Source organism: Panthera uncia, chromosome X (genome assembly GCF_023721935.1).
Source record: "Panthera uncia isolate 11264 chromosome X, Puncia_PCG_1.0, whole genome shotgun sequence".
Lineage (NCBI taxonomy): Eukaryota > Metazoa > Chordata > Mammalia > Carnivora > Felidae > Panthera > Panthera uncia.
The window spans coordinates 119,005,955-119,027,325 of record NC_064817.1 but is presented as its reverse complement, the minus strand read 5'-3'; the positions used below and the strand labels follow the sequence as shown (position 1 = coordinate 119,027,325).

At 39.7% G+C, this 21,371-nt stretch overlaps 1 protein-coding gene across 1 annotated transcript; it reads right to left on the bottom strand.

Moving 5' to 3' along the window:
* Window positions 1-13,933: 13,933 nt before the first annotated feature.
* VMA21 (vacuolar ATPase assembly factor VMA21) lies at window positions 13,934-19,525 on the bottom strand. The gene is made up of 3 exons (XM_049644446.1): window positions 19,374-19,525; window positions 14,725-14,834; window positions 13,934-14,132 (listed from the first exon to the last, which is right to left on the bottom strand). Exons 1-3 carry the CDS (start codon window positions 19,424-19,426, stop codon window positions 13,990-13,992), a joined length of 306 nt encoding a protein of 101 aa, XP_049500403.1. The 5' UTR covers window positions 19,427-19,525; the 3' UTR covers window positions 13,934-13,989.
* Between the last annotated feature and the right edge of the window lie 1,846 nt (window positions 19,526-21,371).

Here is a 21,371-nt window from a genome sequence, read left to right as displayed (position 1 = left end):
GAGATGCTGTCTCAGCTTTTCCATGATTTGCTGTGTGACCTTCAGCCAGCTACTTCCCCTTTCTGGGCTTCAAACCTACAATGAAGAGTTAGACTAGATGACTGTGAGAGGGTTGCTTCCAGCTTCATGAGGTATTTATCAAGTTTTCAAGTACATGTAATTTTATGTTAGTATCTTACAGAAGGAATACAAGCAATTACACCCAGTGCCTTCCAGAATTTGGTAGGCTAGAGAAGTGTGGACCAAACATACATGACATATAATTTAATAAGACCAGTATATGTTGCATTAATAAGCAAACTCTGTATGATTGATGAATAGGCCTTATTTTTAATACCAAAGCTCTAAGATTTTCATTCTTCATGGTGTGCTCATTTGGTAACAGAGAAACAATAATTTCAACACCCCTGTCACTTATGAGTATCCACTTTACAAGTGCAGATATACAATTAATATATAGCAATATGGGGGTCCAGGTCCACAAACTATGTGTGAAAACTATTCCAGACTGAAAAACAAGCCCCCAAAGCCCTTTCAAATTACACAGGCAATGGTGATTAACAACTGATTCAGTGGAAAATTATTTTGTGCATCCGAAGCCTGAAGTACGGCTGGAAGGGGAGAGAATCAACAAAACAACATGGTCAGGCTAGACTGAATTCACAAAACATATTATAGAAGAGGCCTTTAACTGCCTGGGCAAAAAAATGGGCTTGCTCACCTGGTGAATTTAATAAAAGACCCTTTGACCAAGATTTCCATGACAAAGCTCTGCTAATTTTCTCAAGAAGAATCTGTTCCAGTGGTGAATCACTGCCCTTTTACTGGCATTATTCTAATGATATGAGTTAGAAGAAAAGGTCACAATTTAGATCAATGCCATCTTCGGATGACAGAGTGGGTGAGTCACCAAATGAAATTAATGCTGAAGCGTGGTTACCATTTTTGCTGTATATACTCTCCTCTGATACACTCTATGTGCAACACATTCAATGAGATATTTCAGGAGAGCTTGTTGCTAGGTTTCAGCCTCATTCAAAGCTCTTCATTTCAGTACAGAAAGAAATATGGAAAATTTTCAAGATGATAATATTAAATTTACCATAAGGCAATCAAAGGGCTCAGATTTCTGTATACTGACATGGGCCACTCTAGCAACTGACATAAAATACAAAAATCTTTATTAAAACATTTATTATAAAGATGGGCTTTAACACTCCACCAAGAAAGATATACAAATGGAAAATAAATACATAAAAAGCTCAAAATCACTCATCATTAGGGAACTACAAATAAACACAATGAAATACACCTACACAACCTAGTAGAATGGCCCAAATCCCAAACACTGACAACACCAAATGCTGGCAGGGATGTGGAGCGACAGTAACCACGGGTGGGAATGCTGGTGAGAATGCAAAATGGTACAGCCACTTCCAAAGACAGTTTGGTGGTTTCTTACAAAACCAAACATATTCTTATCATGCCTTACATCAGTTACACACCTTAGTATCTACCCAAATGAGTTGAAAACTTAAGTCGACATGAAAACTGCACATGAATGTTTATAGCAGCTTTATTAATTACTGCCAAAACTTGGAAGCAACCAAGACGTCCTCCAATATGTGAATGGACAAACTGTGGTACATTCAGGCAATGGAATGTTATTTAGCATTTTAAAAAATGAACTATCTCTCTAAACCTACTTTGTTGAGAGATTTTATCATAAATGGATGTTGTACTTTGTCAACACAATAAAGGCCATATATGAAAACCCACAGCTAACATCATACCCAATGGTGAAAAACTAACAGAGTTTTCTCTAAGATCAGGAACAAGACAAGGATGTCCACTCTCACCACTGTTATTCTAGCAATCAGACAAGAGAAAGAAATAAGAGGCATACAAATTGGTAAGGAAGAAGTAAAATTTTCACTATTTGCAGATGACATGATGTCATGTATAGAAAAGACTCCATCAAAAACTACTAGAACTGAAGAAAGAATTCAATAAAGCCACAGGATACAAAATCAATGTACAGAAATCTGTTGCATTTCTATACACTACGAATAAAGTAGCAGAAAGTGAAATTAAGAAAACAATCCCATTTTTAATTACACCCAAAACAATAAAATACCTAGGAATAAACTTAACCAAGGAAATGAAAGACCTATACTCCAAAAACTATAAAACACTCATGAAAGAAATCAAAGATGACACAAACAAATGGAAAGATATTCCATGCTCATGGATTGGAAAAACCAATATTGTTAAAATATCCATACAACTCAAAGCAATCTACAGATTCAATGCAATCCTTATCAAAATACCAACATTTTTTCACACAACCAACACGAATAATACTAAAATTTGTATGTAACCACAAAAGACGCCAAATAGCCAAAGCAATCTTGAGAAAGAAGAAAGCTGAAGGCATCACAATCCCAGATGTCAAGATACACCACAAACCTGTAGTAATCAAAGCAATATGGTACTGGCACCAAAACTGACACAAAGATCAATGGAACAGAATAGAAACCCCAGAAATAAATCCATGCTTCTATGGTCAATTAATCTATGACAAAGGAGGCAAGAATATACAATGGAAAAAGACAGTCTCTTCAAAAGATGGTGTTGGGAAAACTGAACAACTACATGTACAAGAATAAAACTGGACCACTTTATTACACCATACATAAAAATAAACTCAAAAGGGATTAAAGACCAAAATCTGAGACCTGAAACCATAAAACTCCTAGAGGACAACATAGGCAGTAATCTCTTTGACATTGGCTATAGCAATGTTTTCTAGATATGTCTTCCTCAGGCAAGGGAAACAAAAGCAAAAATAAACTATTGGGACTATACCAAAATAAAAAGCTCTTGTACAGTGAAGCAAACCATCAACAAAACAAAAAGGCAACCTACAGAATGGGAGAAGATATATGCAAATGACATATCTTATTAAGGGTTAGTATCAAAAATATATAACGGACTTATACAATTCAACCAAAAAAAGAAATGATACGATTAAAAAATGGGAAGAGGACCTGAATAGACATTTTTTCCAAAGAAGACACACAGATGTCCAAAAAACATAAGAAAAGGTGCTCAACATCACTAATCCTCAGAGAAATGCAAATCAAAACCATAAGATATCACACCTGTCAGAATGCCTAGAATCAACACAAGAAATAATAAGTGTTGGCAAGGATATGAGAAAAAGGAACCCTCATGCACTGTTGGTGGAAATGCAAATAAGTGCAGCCACTGTGGAACCAGTATGGAGTTTCCTTAAAACATGACAAATGGAATTACCATAAAATCTAGTAATGGGCATTTACCCAAAGAAAACAAAAACACTAATTCAAAAATATATATGCACTCCTATGTTTACTGGAGCATTATTTACAATAGCCAAGATATGGAAGCAGCCCAAGTGTCAATCCACATATGAATGAATAAAGAAGATGTGATATATATATATATATATATATACACACACACACATATATGTATATATATATATGTATATATGTATATATATGTATATATATATGTGTGTGTATATATATATATATATATATATATATATGCCATAAAAAGGAATGTTATCTTGCCATTTGCAATAACGTGGATGGACGTTAGAGGGTATAATGCTAAGTGAAATAAGTCAGATAGAGAAATACAAATACCACATGATTTCACTCATGTGTGGAATTTACAAAATGAAACAAATGAACAAAGAAAAAAAAAGACAAAAAAACAGACTTAAATACAGAAAACAAACAGGTGGTTGCCAGAGTGGAGGTGAATGGGAGGATGAGTAAAATAGATAAAGGGGATCAAGAGTATGCTTATTGTGATGAGCATTGAGAAATGTATACAATTGTTGAATCATTGTATTGTATACCTGAAACTAATATAACATTATGTTAATTATACTTCAACAAAAATTAAATAAATAAATAACAAAAGTGAGGGAAAATACAAATAACATTTTTAAAATCAGCTATGAAGCCATGAAAAGACACAGAGGAAACTTCAATGCATATTATCAAGTGAAAAAAGTCAACCTGAAAATGCTATCTATGTACTGTATGATTCCAATTCTGTGTCACTCTGGAAAAGGCAAAACTATGGACACAGTAAAAAAATCAGTGGTTTCCAGGCAGTGGGGTGGAGGAAGAATGAATAGGTAGAGCACAGGGGTGGTTTTAAGGCAGTGAAATTATTGTGTATGATACTACAATGGTGGATACATGTCATTATACATTTGCCCAAATCCACAGAATGCATTCCACCAAGAGTGAACCCTAATGTAAACTATGGACTTTGGGTGATGATGATGATGTATCAGTGTAGGTTCATTGATTATAATGAATATACCACTGTTGTTTGAGATGTTGATGGCAGGGGAGGCCGTGGGGAGGGGGTGTTAAAGGAATATATGGGAATCTATATACTTTCCACTCAGTTTTAGCATGTAGTTAAAATTTCTCTAAAAAATAAAGTCTATTAAAAATTTTTTAATATGCTATAGTTTTCACTGAGGAACTTTTACAGCTCATAGATTTTTGGAATAAGAAGTTCAACACACACATTAAGCCAGTTTACAAAGTACAGTCTGATAGATTCTCAGAAAACCCACTAAAAATTCTTTAGAACATGAAAGATAATAACTTTACACCAAAGAAGTTGAAGTTTAATACAGAAAGAAGATCCCTTTAAGCACAAAAATCCATACTGCATATTCATAATGAAAATAATTCAATATTCAACATACTGATACTTATTTTGTTAAAAGAATTATGTGCATTTTAACACGTGATCAGAGTTCAGGAAGCTTGCTCCTTGAGTTCAATGTGACAATTAAATCATGTATTGTTTCTAGTTAGAGGGATCCTGCTCAGTCACTCCAATGTTCTGTGCTAAACCTTCTGGTCAAGAGATAATCATGAAGTTATCTGAAGGTTATTATAAGACACAAATTATTAGTAAAATCAAAGCTAAATAAAACAGATAACAACAACGTAAAAATGATCACTTATTATGGAATTGTTACAAATTAAACTTCTAAAACCCACTGTATTAACAGAAAAAAACACACCTCTTCTAGAAATAAAACTACATCTATTTCTGATATATGAAGAACCATGTGTTGATATGATATTAAATATGAATAATGTGCATTCTGTAGAAAATACTGTGTTGAGGGCAGATACAGGGTCTAAGTCTGGAGGTTTGCCTGCCAGTAGTATGGGGTGAGCCCTTGGCAGGGCTGCCCCTGTCCCTCAGGACTCCCTCTCCATTGCAGGCACAACTGCCTCAGGGACTCAAGGAGACAGAAGGCATAAGTTAATGTCAAACTCAAGAGAAAGAATTCTAAAACGGGACATAATATGGAATGACATTCATTCACTCAACACATGCCCTGGGCATACAGAATGTGAGCAAAATTGGTTGATATGATGCTTACCTGCATGGAAATGTATGGACCACTAGTGCTCACCCAGGCAGAAATTGAGCGGGGGGAGGGAGGTGGTCAGGCCAGTTGAGAACCAAATTGTGAAGCTACCCCTGGAACCCTCTTAAGAACACCATTGGGCTCTGGGTGTTTTGAGAACCCGTTGACCTATCCAAGGAGCTGAAGTCATGGGCTTCCAGCTGGAAGTCAGAAGTCAAAAATCAAGGCATGGGCTTGAGCCTCTAGAGGTTTTAGGGATCCTCCCCTGTCTCTTCCAGTTTCTGGTGGCCCCAAGCATTCCTTGGCATGTGGCCACATCACTCCAGTCTCTGCCTCCGTTTTCATATGGACTTCTCCTCTGTGTGGGTCTCTTTCAAATTCCCTCTGCCTCCCTCTTATAAGGATATGTGTGATTTCATGTAGGTTATGAGGGATTATAAAGATTATCTACCAAGAGGGGCACCTGGGTGCCTCAGTCAGTTGAGCGTCCTACTTCAGCTCAGGTCATGATCTCACAGCTCGTGAGTTCGAGCCCCGTGTCGGGCTCTGTGCTGACAGCTCAGAGCCTGGAGTCTGCTTTGGATTCTGTGTCTCCCTCTCTCTCTGCCCCTAACCCACTCACATTCTGTCTGTCTCTGTCAAAAATAAATAAACATTAAAAAATTAAAAAAATAGATTATCTACCAAGATAATCCAGCAAAACTCCTCTCAAGACCCTTAATTTAATCACATCTTTCTCCATATAAATTGATATCCATTCTTGGCATATAAGGTAATATTCACAGGTTCTAGAAATTAGTAAGTGAATATAACTTTGGAGCTATTTTTTTCAGTCTACCACAAAGCCCTTACGATAATACTGAGCCCATCCAGATAATCCAGATGCTCTCCCTCTCTTAAAGTCAACTAAATAGCAACCTTCAGTCAACCTACACCTTTAATTCCTTTTTTCACAGGTTCCAAGGATTAAGATGTGATCATCTTTGGGGAGTCATTATTCTGCCTACGAGACTACACACCATAATGTTATTGACTGAATTGTGTCTCCTTCTTCCTATTCCTATGTTGAAGTCCTAACCCCCAGTACTTCAGAACATGACTGCATTTGGAGATGCAGTCTTTAAAGAGGTAATTAGTTAAAATGAGATTATCAGGGTGAACTCAAATCCAATATGATTCATGTCCTTATAAAAAAAAAAGATTAGGACACAGGCATACAGAGGGAAGAGCATGTCAAGACACGGGGAGGAGTGGCCATGTACAAGCCAAGGTTCCTCAGAATGAACCAACTCTGCCAACACCTGAATCTTGGACTTCTGGCCACCAGAAGAACTGTGCAACAATACGGTTCTGTTGCTTAAGCCCCCAAGTCTGTGGTACTTGGTTATGGCAGCCTGAGCAAATTCATGCAGTGACCTAATCCAGAGAGCTACTATCCCACCACATCCACAGGTTCCATCTGTAGTCAAGAGGTAGGGAGGATACAAGGCATGTAAACCAGGCAGTGGGACTCTTGGGGGCACCTTAGAATTCTGCCTAGCACACATGGCCATTCTCACCAGACCCTTCTTCCCTTCTGCCAAACCAATTGGAAAAACTGGTTTAACTTCTCTTGCTTATTCCATTTTACTGAGCTTTCTATTCATTTCCCATTCAACTTTCAACCCCAATTCTAGTTGGTCCAAGATGGGTTGAGAGGGAAGACTGAGGAAAGAGTGAAGGCAGAGGACTATATCTCCAAGTAGAAGCAGCAGAAATACTAGGGGGAGGAAAGACATGGTGCCCTCAGCCTGTCCTACATTCAATTTTTAGGAAAGAAACAGAATCGAAGTGTGAGCAGACGTCCATTTTCATAGCCCCCCCCCATTTTCATTTTCTATTATGAATATTTTAAAGCAATAGCAGCAGGCTATGGCAATATACACTTTTTTTTTTACACTTTTCTTTAAAACACATATTTCTATAGTTTCCACATAGCTGAGAAAAATCAGATTATTCTGTGATTTTTTTCTGTTCTTGTGCCCAGTAACAGGTGAGAGCTAAACTTGATGACATTGCTGATAATTGCAGAATCACACAGCAGAGCACTGGCCAGTGTCCCCAGACCCAGGTGCCAGATTGCCTCTTGCCACTATTTTCTGTGGTACCTGTCTTAAGCAGGACCCTAGCTGAATGATTGCAACTGCTGCGTTCTATGAAACCTAGTTAACCAGGAAAACCCCGGGTGGCATCCAGCTGCATTGCTGCTTTGCTTGTATTCAGGCATAAAGCATGCCACCCATGCGTACCTGTGTTTATAAAGAACCATGGATGCGGTGGGGAGTGGTGAGGGTGGGAGCCATGGAAAAAGGGGATGTTTTAGGGCTTCAGAGAAGAGCACAGAGTCCTGGCAACAGAGAGCCACAGATACAGATGGGAGAAAAAACTTGACTCTCCAACTGTTTCAGTTTTCTTCCTGAGGCAGAACTGACAAAATTTGGTACAGAGAGAGTGTGTTGGTATATTGCCACTTACTAGGGGCCCAGCCTTCATGCAACTTTAAGGTGCACTGGAGGATGGCCTCACACCAGGTCCTGGCCTGTCCTGACATTGACAGTGGGCCCATGCTCCAAAGTGCATGACTCCCATCCCTCTATTCATCTGTCTATATCCCTATGTACCTACATCCATATCCATATCTACATATGCATGTATATACTGCATATTGCCATTTTCATTTAACAAATCTGTTGAGCCCCATAGCGAACATGCTGGGGCCCTCACCAGAGTCAAATCTTTTCCTCGGGGGTGAGCACTGAGTGGCCTAAGTATAATCCCCAAGAGATTGGTTTGGGACTGGGCACTTGTCCAGGCATAAACCTACCAATGATTGGCATTGCCTTGCCAAAGTTATTGTTTCATGGGTGGGTATGTAAGCTGAGTCCGTCCAAAGTGCAAGGGGTTCCTTCACTCATTGGATGACTGTGGTGTGCAGATGAAGGTCCAGAATGGTGGCAGTTATTTTGTCATCACGAGGCAGGGATGCCTGAGGATGTCACCAACACACTGAGAAGGTCATGCAGAGAGAATCCCTGAGAAATGGAGCAGGAACTCTAAACTGTGAGAATAGTTTGGCCCCATCTCTGGCTTGTTCCATTGTTTAAGCCAGTTTAAACTCTGGTCTCTGTTACTTGCAGTTGGCCAACAACATCCTTACTAAAATAAGGGCCAGGCACTGGGGAGTCAGTGGTGAATACGACAGTGCCTGCTCTCCTGAGCATACAGTACAGTAGAGGTAGGTAAACAAACAGGATAATTGTATCCAATATTATGTGTTGTGAGCAACGGAGGAGGCCTCTCTGGAAAGGCCACACGACAGTTGAGACCTGAAGGGTGAGAAAGAGCCAGCCCCGATAGGATCTGGGAGAGAAGATACCAAGCATCTGTGAGGAGGGAGTGAACATGGGCAAAACATCAGGGTGTACATGAAATGAACCGGGAAGATATACACGGTAACAGGAAAAATATCTGGGGGTAGGGGAGTCATAGTATTAATAGAGCGGATATGCCTAGGAAATTATTTCTGGTCTTGTCCATTACCTCCTTTACCTTGGAAACCAGATTATCTTAAGTGCCTGTGCTAGGTTTTCCTGTCTTCAAAGACCACAACGAGAATTCCAAATAAGAGGAAGGCATCAGAGGAGCAGCAGTAGCCATTTTTTAATACGTGTAAGGTGTTTCTAAGCGTGCTGTCTGTCCTCTGTACTAATTTTCATAGAATTCATTAACAGTGAAGCAAACTCAACCATGATGGCCCAGGACTCAATAAATCTCTTCTGATTTTAAACTGAGCCTTTATTATAAAGCATTATGCAGGATTCTATCTTTGGTTAATAAAGTGCCTGCTATTTCAGGCCTGCTTTATACAAACATCTTCAAGTCCAGCATCAAAAACATACATTAACAACTTCCAATCTCTAGCAGCGGTTATCAAACTGGCTTCATCAGATATGGTCTGTTACAGACATGTATTTCCAGACCCCAGCCCCAGAGGTTCTGACTCAGTAGGTCTAGGCAGTAAATCCTATAAGGTGATACCAGTGGTTTCTGCAATGCTATTATATGTGTCCTGAGTTCCCTGGACATCCTATAATCTGTACTTTTGTACATAACACGATTGTATATAATGTGTATATTCTGATACTAAGATATCTCAAAACTTTAGAAGTGGATAGTATGTATTAAGAACTAGATAGAACCCTCAGAAGCACAGAAAGGAGCTGGAGTACAATCAACAGGTGGCTAAAGGGCCATGGACACAAGTGTTTCTGGACCTCATTCCTTTACCAGGATTTGAAGCCCATTCACCCCCAAATGAATTTTCTTTAAAAAGCCACAGGGCAAGATGCTGTTTTCTTTCCCCCACTGCCACAGCAGTTGTGATGGGTCCACAACGGATGGGGTAAAACCGGCCCTTTCTGTCCCAGTACCCCTCAGAGCTGCCACCAGTTTGAGCATCTCCAGTCTATAATTATTACATAAAAGCTTACCCTTGACAACTCTGTATATATTTTATACGGAACAGAGGCAAACATGTTTAAAAAAAAAGATGTTAATAAACTTACTATTCATTGAATCAGGACACGTCAAAGTGGCATTACAAACACTTTTTTAATGACAACAGATGGTAAATTTATACAAATACAGGCTGGAATATAATGGATACAAAATCCACCCAAGTAGCAGTTAGAAAAGTATCACTTACAAAAGTAAATCTGATTCAAGTGGCTAAAGAACTCAAGCCCCCCATTTCAATAATTACACACACCTTTCAAAATAGTGCATCTAAACTCTGCCCCTAGTCAGGGCGCTATATTCAAAGACTACAGCATATTCAATGACTCTACTGAGTTAAAGATTCTAACATCTTCAGCAAGGATGTCAAAAGACATCTCGTAACAGGTTCACTATGCAAAACTCAAACAAGAACATGTGAACGTTCTTTGCAAACTGTAAGGTGCTGTGCAGATGTTGTTAGCTATTGCTATTATTCCCGTTCAGTGAGATTTCACTGAACTTGAGAAGAAGGAAGACGAGTCTGTGTGACTGACAAATATGACTTATAGAACATCTTAAAAAAGAAAGCAGATACTACTCTTGAGTATATGTAGCAATGAAATAGTAAAGTGTGGTCAGGAGTGATAAGTTCAGGAATTCCAGACTATTTTAATGAATATATAAAGGATTCAACTATTCATAAATTACACGTAAAGTTACCATTAGATTCCCAACGTCCCTGAAAATAATTTATTTTCTCAGGTGACCCTTTCCCTCTGCAAAAAAGAAGAAAGAAATCTTGTCAAGTTATTAACGTGTTGCTTCATCCCAGCTCTCACAAAACTTATCTTAAATGTAAGAGTAGAGTCTGAACTAATAAAGTTGTACCACTCTGTTGGAGGACACAGATCACTTGACAGCAGAGAAAATCTGCTGCTGACCTAAGTAAGACAAGTGACAAATTGCGTGGTATTTTTGAACCATTTATAAACTGGGCCCAACAATGCTCTACAACTTCACTGGGTCATAAATAAAACAGTAAACATGAACTTGTCTAGAGATGAGAAAAACACACAAGATTTTTAAATCAGGATTTAAATCCTTTATTTCATGTACCCTTGGCTATCATCTTTCCTTGGGTACATCTTATTTAACTGTTTTTACTGGTCTTCTTGGGTACTCTAGATGGATATATAAAATTTACATGAAAATGGCAAATAAACATCAAACAAGTCAATCAGTTGTCTCTTTTGGCAAAGGTGCTAAGATTTTTATGATGAAAACAGTCCAATTATTACAATGCATTTGTTAGATTTCCATGAAACAGGAGGTCTTTTTTAATGGATGTTTAAATTCCTTCAGTAACAACTCAAAACTGAATTCTGCTGTTACGTGTAAAATGCTATCTATCCACTTGAAGAGCGAATGACATCAGATACATTCTACAACACACTTCATTTTTTAGCATAATGGGGAAGGAATGATTATATTCTGGGGGGGGTGCAAAATGGGAGGCGAGGTGAGGAAGATAATGTGTTTATCAGTAGTTTGTGCTGACCCTTCCAGTTACGCTTCCTAATTGAGGTTATTCTTACAATCCATTTTGGAACGATAGTGAACATATTCCTATCTTAAAACATTTACAAGGGCTCAATTGTAGCTTTCCTTTCTATACATCCTGAAGTATGTACATTGTGCAAGAGGAAATCCATGAGACATCTTGAAAAATAAATCTTATGTGAAATACCACATGTTATTTCAAGAGCAGCAAAGTAGTAAGTTAACAGTTAAAACCCCAGGAAAAACTCAACTGGTTTGAAAGCAAGTCTATATTGTAACAATCCTAAATATCAACCCTAGCATCCAATTCTAACTTCCAAACACTTGGTACATTTTCCAAGAGGAAATTACAACTGCTTTTGCATGAATCCCGGGTTTAAATACTTGCAGAAAAACATCCATATCATTTTCTACTCAGCAAACATCTGAAAACAAAATCATCTAACACTGGACATTAATATTTTACAAATAGCATAAGATCCCCAAAGTACAAAACCTTGGAGTTATAGAAAAGAAACTAGGTGGACAACAATTCTGTTGAGGCATCTAAAGAAGGGATGACCATTTAGAAATCTACCACATAGTACCCCAGACTCAAACTGGGGTATTCTACAATTTTATATTAAATTTGTACAATTTTACATGAAAACTGTGGTCTTTAAGAAAAGACTTTACATTTAGAATAACTGCTTAAAGACGTTTAAAGTGTAGACAATATTTAACTATAAGCAATAAAAAATAGTCCTACAATAATCCTTTTTCTCAACAATTAAATACAGTGCCTATTTAGCTTTTATGCCTAATCATCTCCCTATTCCTTTAGTCCAGTTCCACATCAAAATAGGGGTGAACAGACAAATCAGTAATGCCAAAAACAGCAAGGGCCATTGTATTAGGGGTTACTAATAACAGGAAATTTGAACAATGAGAGATCTAGTAAAAAGAGTAAAGGTAGAATGTACTTTTTTAAGAAAATGGCCAATAATCATTCATCTGAAAAAACACAAATAGCTGTCAGGTAGCACAGGCAGAATTTGAACTTAAACCAAAAGTTCAGTGTATTGAACTAGCATTAGGAAATGAACACAGGCTGTAAACCAAACTAGTGGTTATGTCCGGGTGGTACCATCACAGGGAATTTAAATTGTTTCACTATTCATTTTTCCAGGTGTGTTTTTAGACTACACACAAGTAGTGCTAAGTAGCTGGAGAGAATAGACTAAGGATAGTGAAGTAAAACCACAGGGTCTTTTTCTATCAGATAGGACCTCAGGATTATCTAACAATATATATCTGGGATATAACAGCTCTGATTAAGAAAGACTGACTAGGGGCGCCTGGGTGGCACAGTCGGTTGAGCATCCATCTCTTGATTTCGGCTCAGGTCATGATTTCAGGGTTGGGGGATGGAGCCCCGTGTCAGGCTCTGCGCTGAGCTTTGGAGCCTACTGGGTATTCTCTCTCCCTTTCTGCCCCTCCCCCACTCACATACATGTTCACATGTGTGCTCTTACTCTAAAAAAATAAAGACCTGACTAGCGATCCCAAGAATATTTCGTGGACGATAAAAATAATCTATTCTCAGGATTGTTTACACTTCCTAACTACGTGAAAATAAATACACTTAAACATAAATTCGTACCATATACATTATTAAAAAGTAGGAGAAACTAATTGAAAGGGAGTTTACACAAAACTTGTAATTAAAGCATGCAGCTTCATTGTTGAACGACACAGCAAAGCAGATCATTAAAAAGTTAGTCTGAAAGCACAGGCTAGCCGGCAAAGGCTGAGTACCCAGGTAGCTACCTTTGCTTTGCTGCCTAGATCATCAGAAAGCCAGTCCTTTTCCATGAATGGGTGTGATTCAGCCTAGTTTCCCCCGTGAAATAATGTAATGAAAGATTCCTATTGACTACAGATTACGCTTTACACAAAATTTCTCACTGACATTCAGATTAAGTCCAAAATCCACAATTCAAACAATTCTGCATAGGAATTTACAACCTAAAATCCGATGACACAGACTTTCACGATAGTCAGGGAAAGGGTTCCAGTGAAGAACAGTGTGTACATCTTAATGTATCCAGAGGAGTGAAACTTAAAACTAACCAAAAGACAAAATGCTATAAAACATTTTTGGTAGTGAGATAATCAAATTCTTCCCAGAATGTGTCACTAAGTTAACATACTTACTTGTGACCAACTTAACTTTTTCAAATTCTCATTTGCAGATGAGAGGTTCATACAGTTAAAACTGATGATACAAATCATTGTATTAGAAGGATCAAAATTTACACTAGTCAAATGTGACTCCTTCAGATTGATTTTTAACATGTTCTCAACTTTATTGAAATCATCAATATCCCAGACGCATTTACCATTTTTAAAAATCAATTTAATGCTATCAAAAGGTGATGTTCAATTTAATCCTGTTTGCCTTCACGCCACTGTCGTGAGCCTTCATTCCAGGCCACATAAACAAAGAGGGCCAACACCACGTGGACGGCGACCACCGCAACAATAGCAGCATAAAAATAGCTGTCCCTATTGGACATCCCAAAGGCGCCTATCAAGAGAAAAAAAGTTTCCATTTTATTCCAAAATTTATCAAAGTGCAAAAAACAAAGAATACTAATTTTTATTAGGTATATATTTATTTAGCTAGTCAGGCAATTAAAAAGTAATACCTTGGGTGGTGATAAATCATGTATTCATTTAAAGATTTGAAAACCTTCTATACACAAAGACATTATTCTAAATGAAAACTGTAATTATCACTTCACTTAAGGACTTCAACATAAAAAGGGGGACTTTATTTTCTCTTCCTACTAACATCTGCCACCAAAGGGACATTCCCCCAAATTCCTCCTCCCATGTCAGCCGACTCTTGCTCTCAGAGGTATAGTAAAAGAAAGGACCTGCAAGCTATTTCACAGAAAACCATCCACAAATACACTGTCAAGCTAAAATAACTGATGAAAAAGTTAATTTCATGAAGGAAGATTTATTTGAACAACATGATTTTTGAAAAGCAATACAGGAACAGATGGAAGAAGCAAATGAAGAGTACCCAGCTTACAGATATAAGGAGATCACGAAAACACAGAGTCTTAAATATACTAAGGAGGAAAAGGTCTTGTTTTATCATCTAGGATTACCTTCAAAAACATAAGATTTAGTCGTGAAATACAACCCAATAGGTACAGTGATCATTAAAGCTGTGAAGAACAGGAGCGTCTTCAGGGTAGATGCTAATGAACTTTCATTTCTGGAACAAAGTAAACAAAGAGAAAATCAGAACCTGCTAGGCTATTTCCAACTGTTCTTGTGTCCATAAACACTATAAATACCCATAGAGAAGACACTGGAAACCCTGGCCCTGCCTTGGAAACAGTGGGCAGAGGAAGAAGAGTCGACTCAGGGACTCAAAACTGGAAGATCCTAGAGACCCAGAGACCATTCAAGAGACTGCCATTCAGATCCAGTGTGAGAGGAAGCGTCAAAGTATGAAAGTGGTTTGTAGTCTTCAAAATGCTATAAAGTGTACCCTAATTACCAAATTTATAATGGAGGTAGCAAAGGAAAAGATACAAAGAAAACAACTAATGAATGTCCACAACTAATGAATGTTCATTCACAAAGCATCCTATGGAGGGCTAGCTGGATACAGTACGAACAAGTTATGAGAATCTGCAAAGAAAAAGCAGCCTAGAACAATCTGGATGTCGTTAAAGGAAACTTACTTTAATTGCTTTGTTATTAAATAGCTACAGTACAACTTAGTCTTCATGTAACATGGATGCATTAAAAATTTAATGTCAAAACACCTTCTATTCAGTGAATTCTGTCTGTCCACGGCTATTTTTAAATCAAGGAAATATTCCAATGGAAAAAGTTTTGTTCCAGAGTACAATAAAACTATTCTGAAGAATGCAATCAAGCTTTTCAAATTACATAAAGAAAAATCTGATAATCTGCTACTTAAAAACATTAATATAAGGATTAACATAAAAGCACAAACAAAACCGGATAACATAAAAATATCCATAATAAGAAAATGGTTTCACAAATGAGGTGTATCAATATATGGACACATTAAAAAGAATTCTGACTAGGCACCTGGGTGACTCAGTCAGCTGAACGTCTGACTTCGGCTCAGGCCATGATCTCACAGTCCATGGGTTCAAGCCCTGCTTCGCAGTCTGTGCTGACAGCTCAGAGCCTGGTGCCTACTTTGGATTCTGCATCTCCCTCTCTCTCTGCCCTTCTCCCGCTCACGCTCTGTCTCTCTCTCAAAAATAAACAAACATTAAAAAAGTAAAAATAAAAAAAATAAAAAGAATCCTGACCATTTCTCAGAAAGTATTCGTGTGACAAATGAACAAGGCAAAGTACACTGTATCATGTATATCCGGGGTCTGCAAAACAAGGCATGAGGGCCCAATGCCTATTTCTATAAATAAAGTTTAGCAGGAACACAGACACACCCACATTATGTATCATCTAAGATGGCTTTGGGGGCACCTGGGTGGCTCAGTCGGTTAAGCATCCGACTTCAGCTCAGGTCGTGACCACAAGGTTCGTGAGTTCGAGCCCCGTGTCACGTGCTGACAGCTAGGAGCCTGGTGCCTGCTTCGGATTCTGTGTCTCCCTCTCTTTCTGCCCCCTCCGCCACTTGCACTGGCTCACTCTCTTTCAGAAATAAATAAAAACATTTAAAAACAATAAGATGGCTTTGGAGCTAGAAAGGACAAGCTGAGTAGTGGTGCTAGACTATATGGCCTTCAAAAACCTAATATTTACCATCTGGCCCTTTACAGAAAAACTTCACGAACCCCTGACATATGCTATTCCAATTATGTTAAAAACGTGTTTACATAAAAAAGGACTCCAGATCAACATACAAAACTAGTTATTTTCCCATTTTAAAAAATGTTCCTTAATGTTATCTCACGGACTTTTCAATAAATAAGTAGATATATGCCAGCATTTGTCCTATACATTGTTACAAATGAGCAGCACTACTGAAAGCTGTAGTAAGTTTCCAGCAACCCTAGACACATCTGTACCTCACACCTACTACCACCTGTATTGTAAAAGCAGTAAACCCTATAACTTTAATCATTTAGCTTAAGGTCTTTTTTGTCCCTTAAATCTAACCACCCTCAGAGCACCTTAACACACTTCACACTTTATGCTTATACTCAACATTTGGACTTAATTCTCTTTCTGGTAATCCTCAGAGGCTCTGGTTTTTATCTGTATCTTTAGGAAGGAGACGGCCCAGTCTTCAAGGTCCCCCCCCCAAAAAAAAACAGCCTCTCCTCCAAGTATCTTTCCTGATTACTCCAGCTGGAATAATTCATCGCTTTGGAACCCAATTACAGTTAGTTCCTACCTGTTATTACAGCACTCAATGTGCCAGCTTGTTTCCTATATAGTCAGTCCTGCACATTTCTTTGGTGCCCTAGAAAATCCAGCCAAAGGGGTTCCTCTAATTGTGTAAATTATTAGCTAGGAGGTTTCTTTCATCCCAGAAAGGAAAGGAACATCTCAAGTTTCTGGTCTACAAACTTTTTTGACTATTAATCCTTCTTAAGTTTTAAGCACAGACCCCATAAAGGCATACTGATTTTTTAAACAGATTTATCTACAAAAATATTATCAATATATTCCTTAAAATACAAAACATATGCAAAAATAGATACTAAAAAAGTATAAGGCTAAAAATAAACTAATGTAGAAGTTCTAATATTTTCTTTCCATATTTCAATGGATCATCTTTTAACACATCCTACTACGGTGATTACTGAGGTGTACCATTGTCATCTAATATACTTATGCTCCCTTAAACTGTTTCCCACTAGTAAACTTTTACAAAAATTTATTGTGTAATCTTCATGAAGAATATGAGTAGTTCTTCAGTAGTTCTACAAAACTTCAATGTCAGTATTTGACCCCTTCTTTTATGAACCACAACAAAAAAACATGACCTTCTTGGTTGTTTCTATGGTGAGTTAAAGCATGGGTTTTAGGCATGCAAAGCTAAGATAGCTAACCTGATAAAGAAACAAAGACTGAGAATCTAGAGAAAGGGAGTGTAACTGGTTTGGTTCTTGAGATTATGTCTCTTGAATGTGTAATATCTGACCTGGCTTTCAGAAAACATTATTACTGAAAAGATGATAGAATACCATATAAAAATGTGTTAAGGCAAACAAAATCATTTACAATCCAACCACTCAAACAGAATCTTTCTTTTCTACATGTTAATCTCTAGCCCCACACACTCAACGTCAAGCTTGCCACAGAAGGGAATGTGGTAAGCTGTACCTGCTTAGTGCTTGCTGCAGAAGTTCTTATGAAGTGGGTAAACTCTAGGTGGTTTTAAAAGTATGGGAGCAGTAAGTTCATCCTGAGTTATTTCTTTGAGGCCCACTTGAATTCTGGACTTTCCCATTCTTCATTTCTAACAAGTCTCAGTTAACACCCAATAAGAGATACATAGAAGAAACCAATTGAGTGACATCAGTTGCTTTGTTTCAGAATAATTCACATGCTACACATAAGCTGGCTTGTGCAGGCAGAACTGCCAGGTGCAGTGGGGGTGTGGCTGGAAGCCAAAGTGAAAATGTCCTATAAACAATAGAGGAAGTTTGCTAGTTTTCAAAAGTTTGTGTGCTTAACTTTATATATACTCTGTCCTATATTTGTGAGGTCATAACCCAGAATAAAAGTCAAATTTTTGGAGCTTAAAGTAAAAAGTGAAAAAGGGTTTACTATGTTCCCTTCCGTGGCAAGCCAAGACTTCCACTGCAAGTAGATTACACTGAAAATTCAATTAGGAAACACTAGAATCAGTCTAGGAGGGCTAAACCGTATTCTTAGGGTACTTGACAAAAATATCTGTTGGTATCCTCACTAGTAAACAACAACAACAACAACAACAATAATAATAATAAACATTTAGAGTGACATCGTAAGAGACTGAAAAATGTCACAGGGTTCCAAAGATCACGGGCTTTGGAGTCAGTGCGATTGAACAAATGTCAGATTTAACACTTACTAATTTAGTGTGGCCTGTGTGATCTTGGGCAAGTGACTTACCCTGAGTCAACTTCATCTTCTTTAACGAAAAAAAAAGGCAAACCAGCACTTTCTTAATTTTGCTAACGTATGTAATCAAAAGCATAAGTTGAGCCTGGCACACAGTATGTCATCATCAAATGGTAGCCAACTTCCTCTCCACCCTCTTGCCTACCGAGGTATCAATGGCTAGGTTAGTCGGCCAGAACTACCATTCTACTCAGCCACCAACCCCCATCCTACTAACTCCCCCAAGTGAAGAAGTCTCAAACCAGGGACAGCCCCTACTCCCCTCCCTTCGTTCATTCATACAGCAAACATTTAAGCCCCGACGATGCAGGCCCCGTAGGGGACACGGAGATGAAGAAGGCCGGGTTCCTGTCCTCAGGGAGCTCACCCTGCAGTGGGGAGAGATTGCAGAGAGCAAGATGGCAAAACAAGACGACAGCGAGAGGAAGTGCTAGAACAGAGGCATGAACCGAAGGCCCACCGACCTCTCCCCTATGACCCCGGGTCCCTGCTCCCGTGCGTGTAGATGCTGCAGGCCCCAACCTGCGTCCCTTCTCCCCCACCTCGCACCCCTCCCCCAAGGGTCCACACCTCACGCCCACCGCAGGCCAGCCCGCTCGGCTCGAGCCTTCCCTCACACCCCACTCCAGGCCAGGGCCAGGTCGCCTTGCGGTCGGGGCCCCTGCCCGGCCTGGGCCCTGCTCCGGACTACCTGAAGTCGGGAGGCTGCAGCGCGTTCAGCGACGCTTTATCAAGGCGCTCCATGGGGCAGCCGAGCCCGCAAGCAGGTGCTCAGAGGCGGGCTGGGCTCAGCTACCTCGCTGGGTCTGCGCGACTGAAGGCCGACAGAGGCGAGCCACGCCGGAAGTGCCGGCGAGGGCCGGGCGGCGGGCGCATTGCGCAAGTGCGGCGCGCCCCGGTGACGTTGAGCTGCGCCGGCGCCGGCGCGGGCGCAGGTGTTCACGTGACTTACCGGCCGGGGCTCCGAGGCGCGCGCCCTGCCAGCAGCTGTCTGCGCTCCAGGAACAGGCCTGGAGAGTAGCCCAGCCACTCCACGTTGAGCCGGGACTTGCCTCGCAGCATGATCCTCCGGGGTGGGCGGCGCTGCCGCCGCCCCCTGAGCGCGTGTGAGCACCTCTGGTCCCTCTCAAGACCCTTGCCTCCGAGCTGCGGTTGCGAGGCTACCAGAGAAGACGAGTCGCAAAGAAGGACGACCAGGCAGAGGACTGTGGTGCTAGGCAACCAAGCAGTTTCCGAAGACAACACAAAAAAGCAATGCACGTTATTCCCCAGCCCTCGTGAAACGCCTCATTGTTACCAACAGTGAAAGTCCAGCCGTGGGAAAGTGGGAGGAGTTAGTTTGACACTCACCCGAGTCCGTGAGCTAGTCAATGTCAGCCCTTACTGAGAGTGACTGTTCAGGCCTGACGACACCGGTGACCCCAACTTCCACTTCAAGTTAAAAACATTTTGCAGCTGCTCAGAAAGCCGCCAATGAGACAACAGGGACTCAAATAGTAAGGGACAGATGGCCCTCCGGAGCCCGCGCAACTCGAGAGAGGTATAAACGAAAACAGTGCTGTAAGCCTAGGGTCAGGCTTGACAAAATAACGCTGCCACTGGCTGCTAATAAGAGGACAACCCTTACATGGTCAACTCCTGGAAAGGGCCGCTGACCACACATCTATTTTCTGCACCACATGGATACAAAGACCGCATCTGAAATCGTGACTAAAACAGCAGCTCAGAGCAGTGTTAAGCGCTGTGGACTAGCCAACACGAAGCCTGGATTTGAGTTCAAACTTAATCCCTGTCTGGGCCTCATCTAGACTCAGGGTGACAAGAATCACCTAATACCAGAACTAGGGCAGAATGACAATCTAACTATGGGGTTGTCAAACTGTGGCCAGCCCACCAAATACATAAAGCCTGCCTGCCACCTGTTTTCCTATAGCTCGTGAGTTAAAAATGGGTTTTCCATTTTAAATGGTTGAAAAAAATCGAAAGAGTAATATTGTGCCACACATGAAAATTATATCAAATTTAGATTTCAGTGTCCATAAGTAAAATTCCATTGGAACTCAGCCATGCTCATTAACTTGTATCATCTACAGCTGCTTTCGCACTACAGTGGCAGTGTTGTATAGTTGTGACAGCGACTGTATAGTTCACAAAGCATAAAATGTTTACTAGCTGGCCCTTTACAGGAAAAGCTGGCCACCCCTGCTCTAGCTAATCACCCAGTAACGAGGCCCTTGAAACCCTAGGGATCCATAAATGTGGTAATGAGGTTTCTGAAAATAATTTTCAATATTTTTAAAAAACCTAATAAATTTAATGTATTTACCTGCTATAAGGAATCAACAGCTACTTAGAGCATGACCTTTCTTTGATTTTAGACACTAATTATATCATATTGGTGAGGTAATCCCGCTTATCTCATTAGAAAATAAATGATTACTAAACTAAAATAAGCCATAATATACTTGGGCGACTAAATCTTTTAAACCTATAGAACAGACAAACGAGGAGGGAACTTTGTGACTTTGTGTATCTCGAATGCCTAGAATATGGCCTGGTATATCATAGATGCTCAATAAAGATTAGGAACCACTGATATAGTAGTGTTAGCTTGCTGGGGTTACCTTAGCAAAGTACTGCAAATTGAATTGTTACCAGTGGGAGCGTCTGCATTGTATGAATGAATGGA

What these genes read in the sequence shown, in the direction of transcription:
- VMA21 (XM_049644446.1), bottom strand. Translation starts at nt 19,426, where the DNA reads ATGGAGCGCCTTGATAAAGCGTCGCTGAACGCGCTGCAGCCTCCCGAC. An exon ending in CTGCAGCCTCCCGACTTCAG is followed by an intron (nt 14,835 to 19,373) that starts GTAGTCCGGAGC and finishes ACTTTGTTCCAG; the next exon opens with AAATGAAAGTTCATTAGCAT. An exon ending in TAAATCTTATGTTTTTGAAG is followed by an intron (nt 14,133 to 14,724) that starts GTAATCCTAGAT and finishes TTCTCTTGATAG; the next exon opens with GCGCCTTTGGGATGTCCAAT.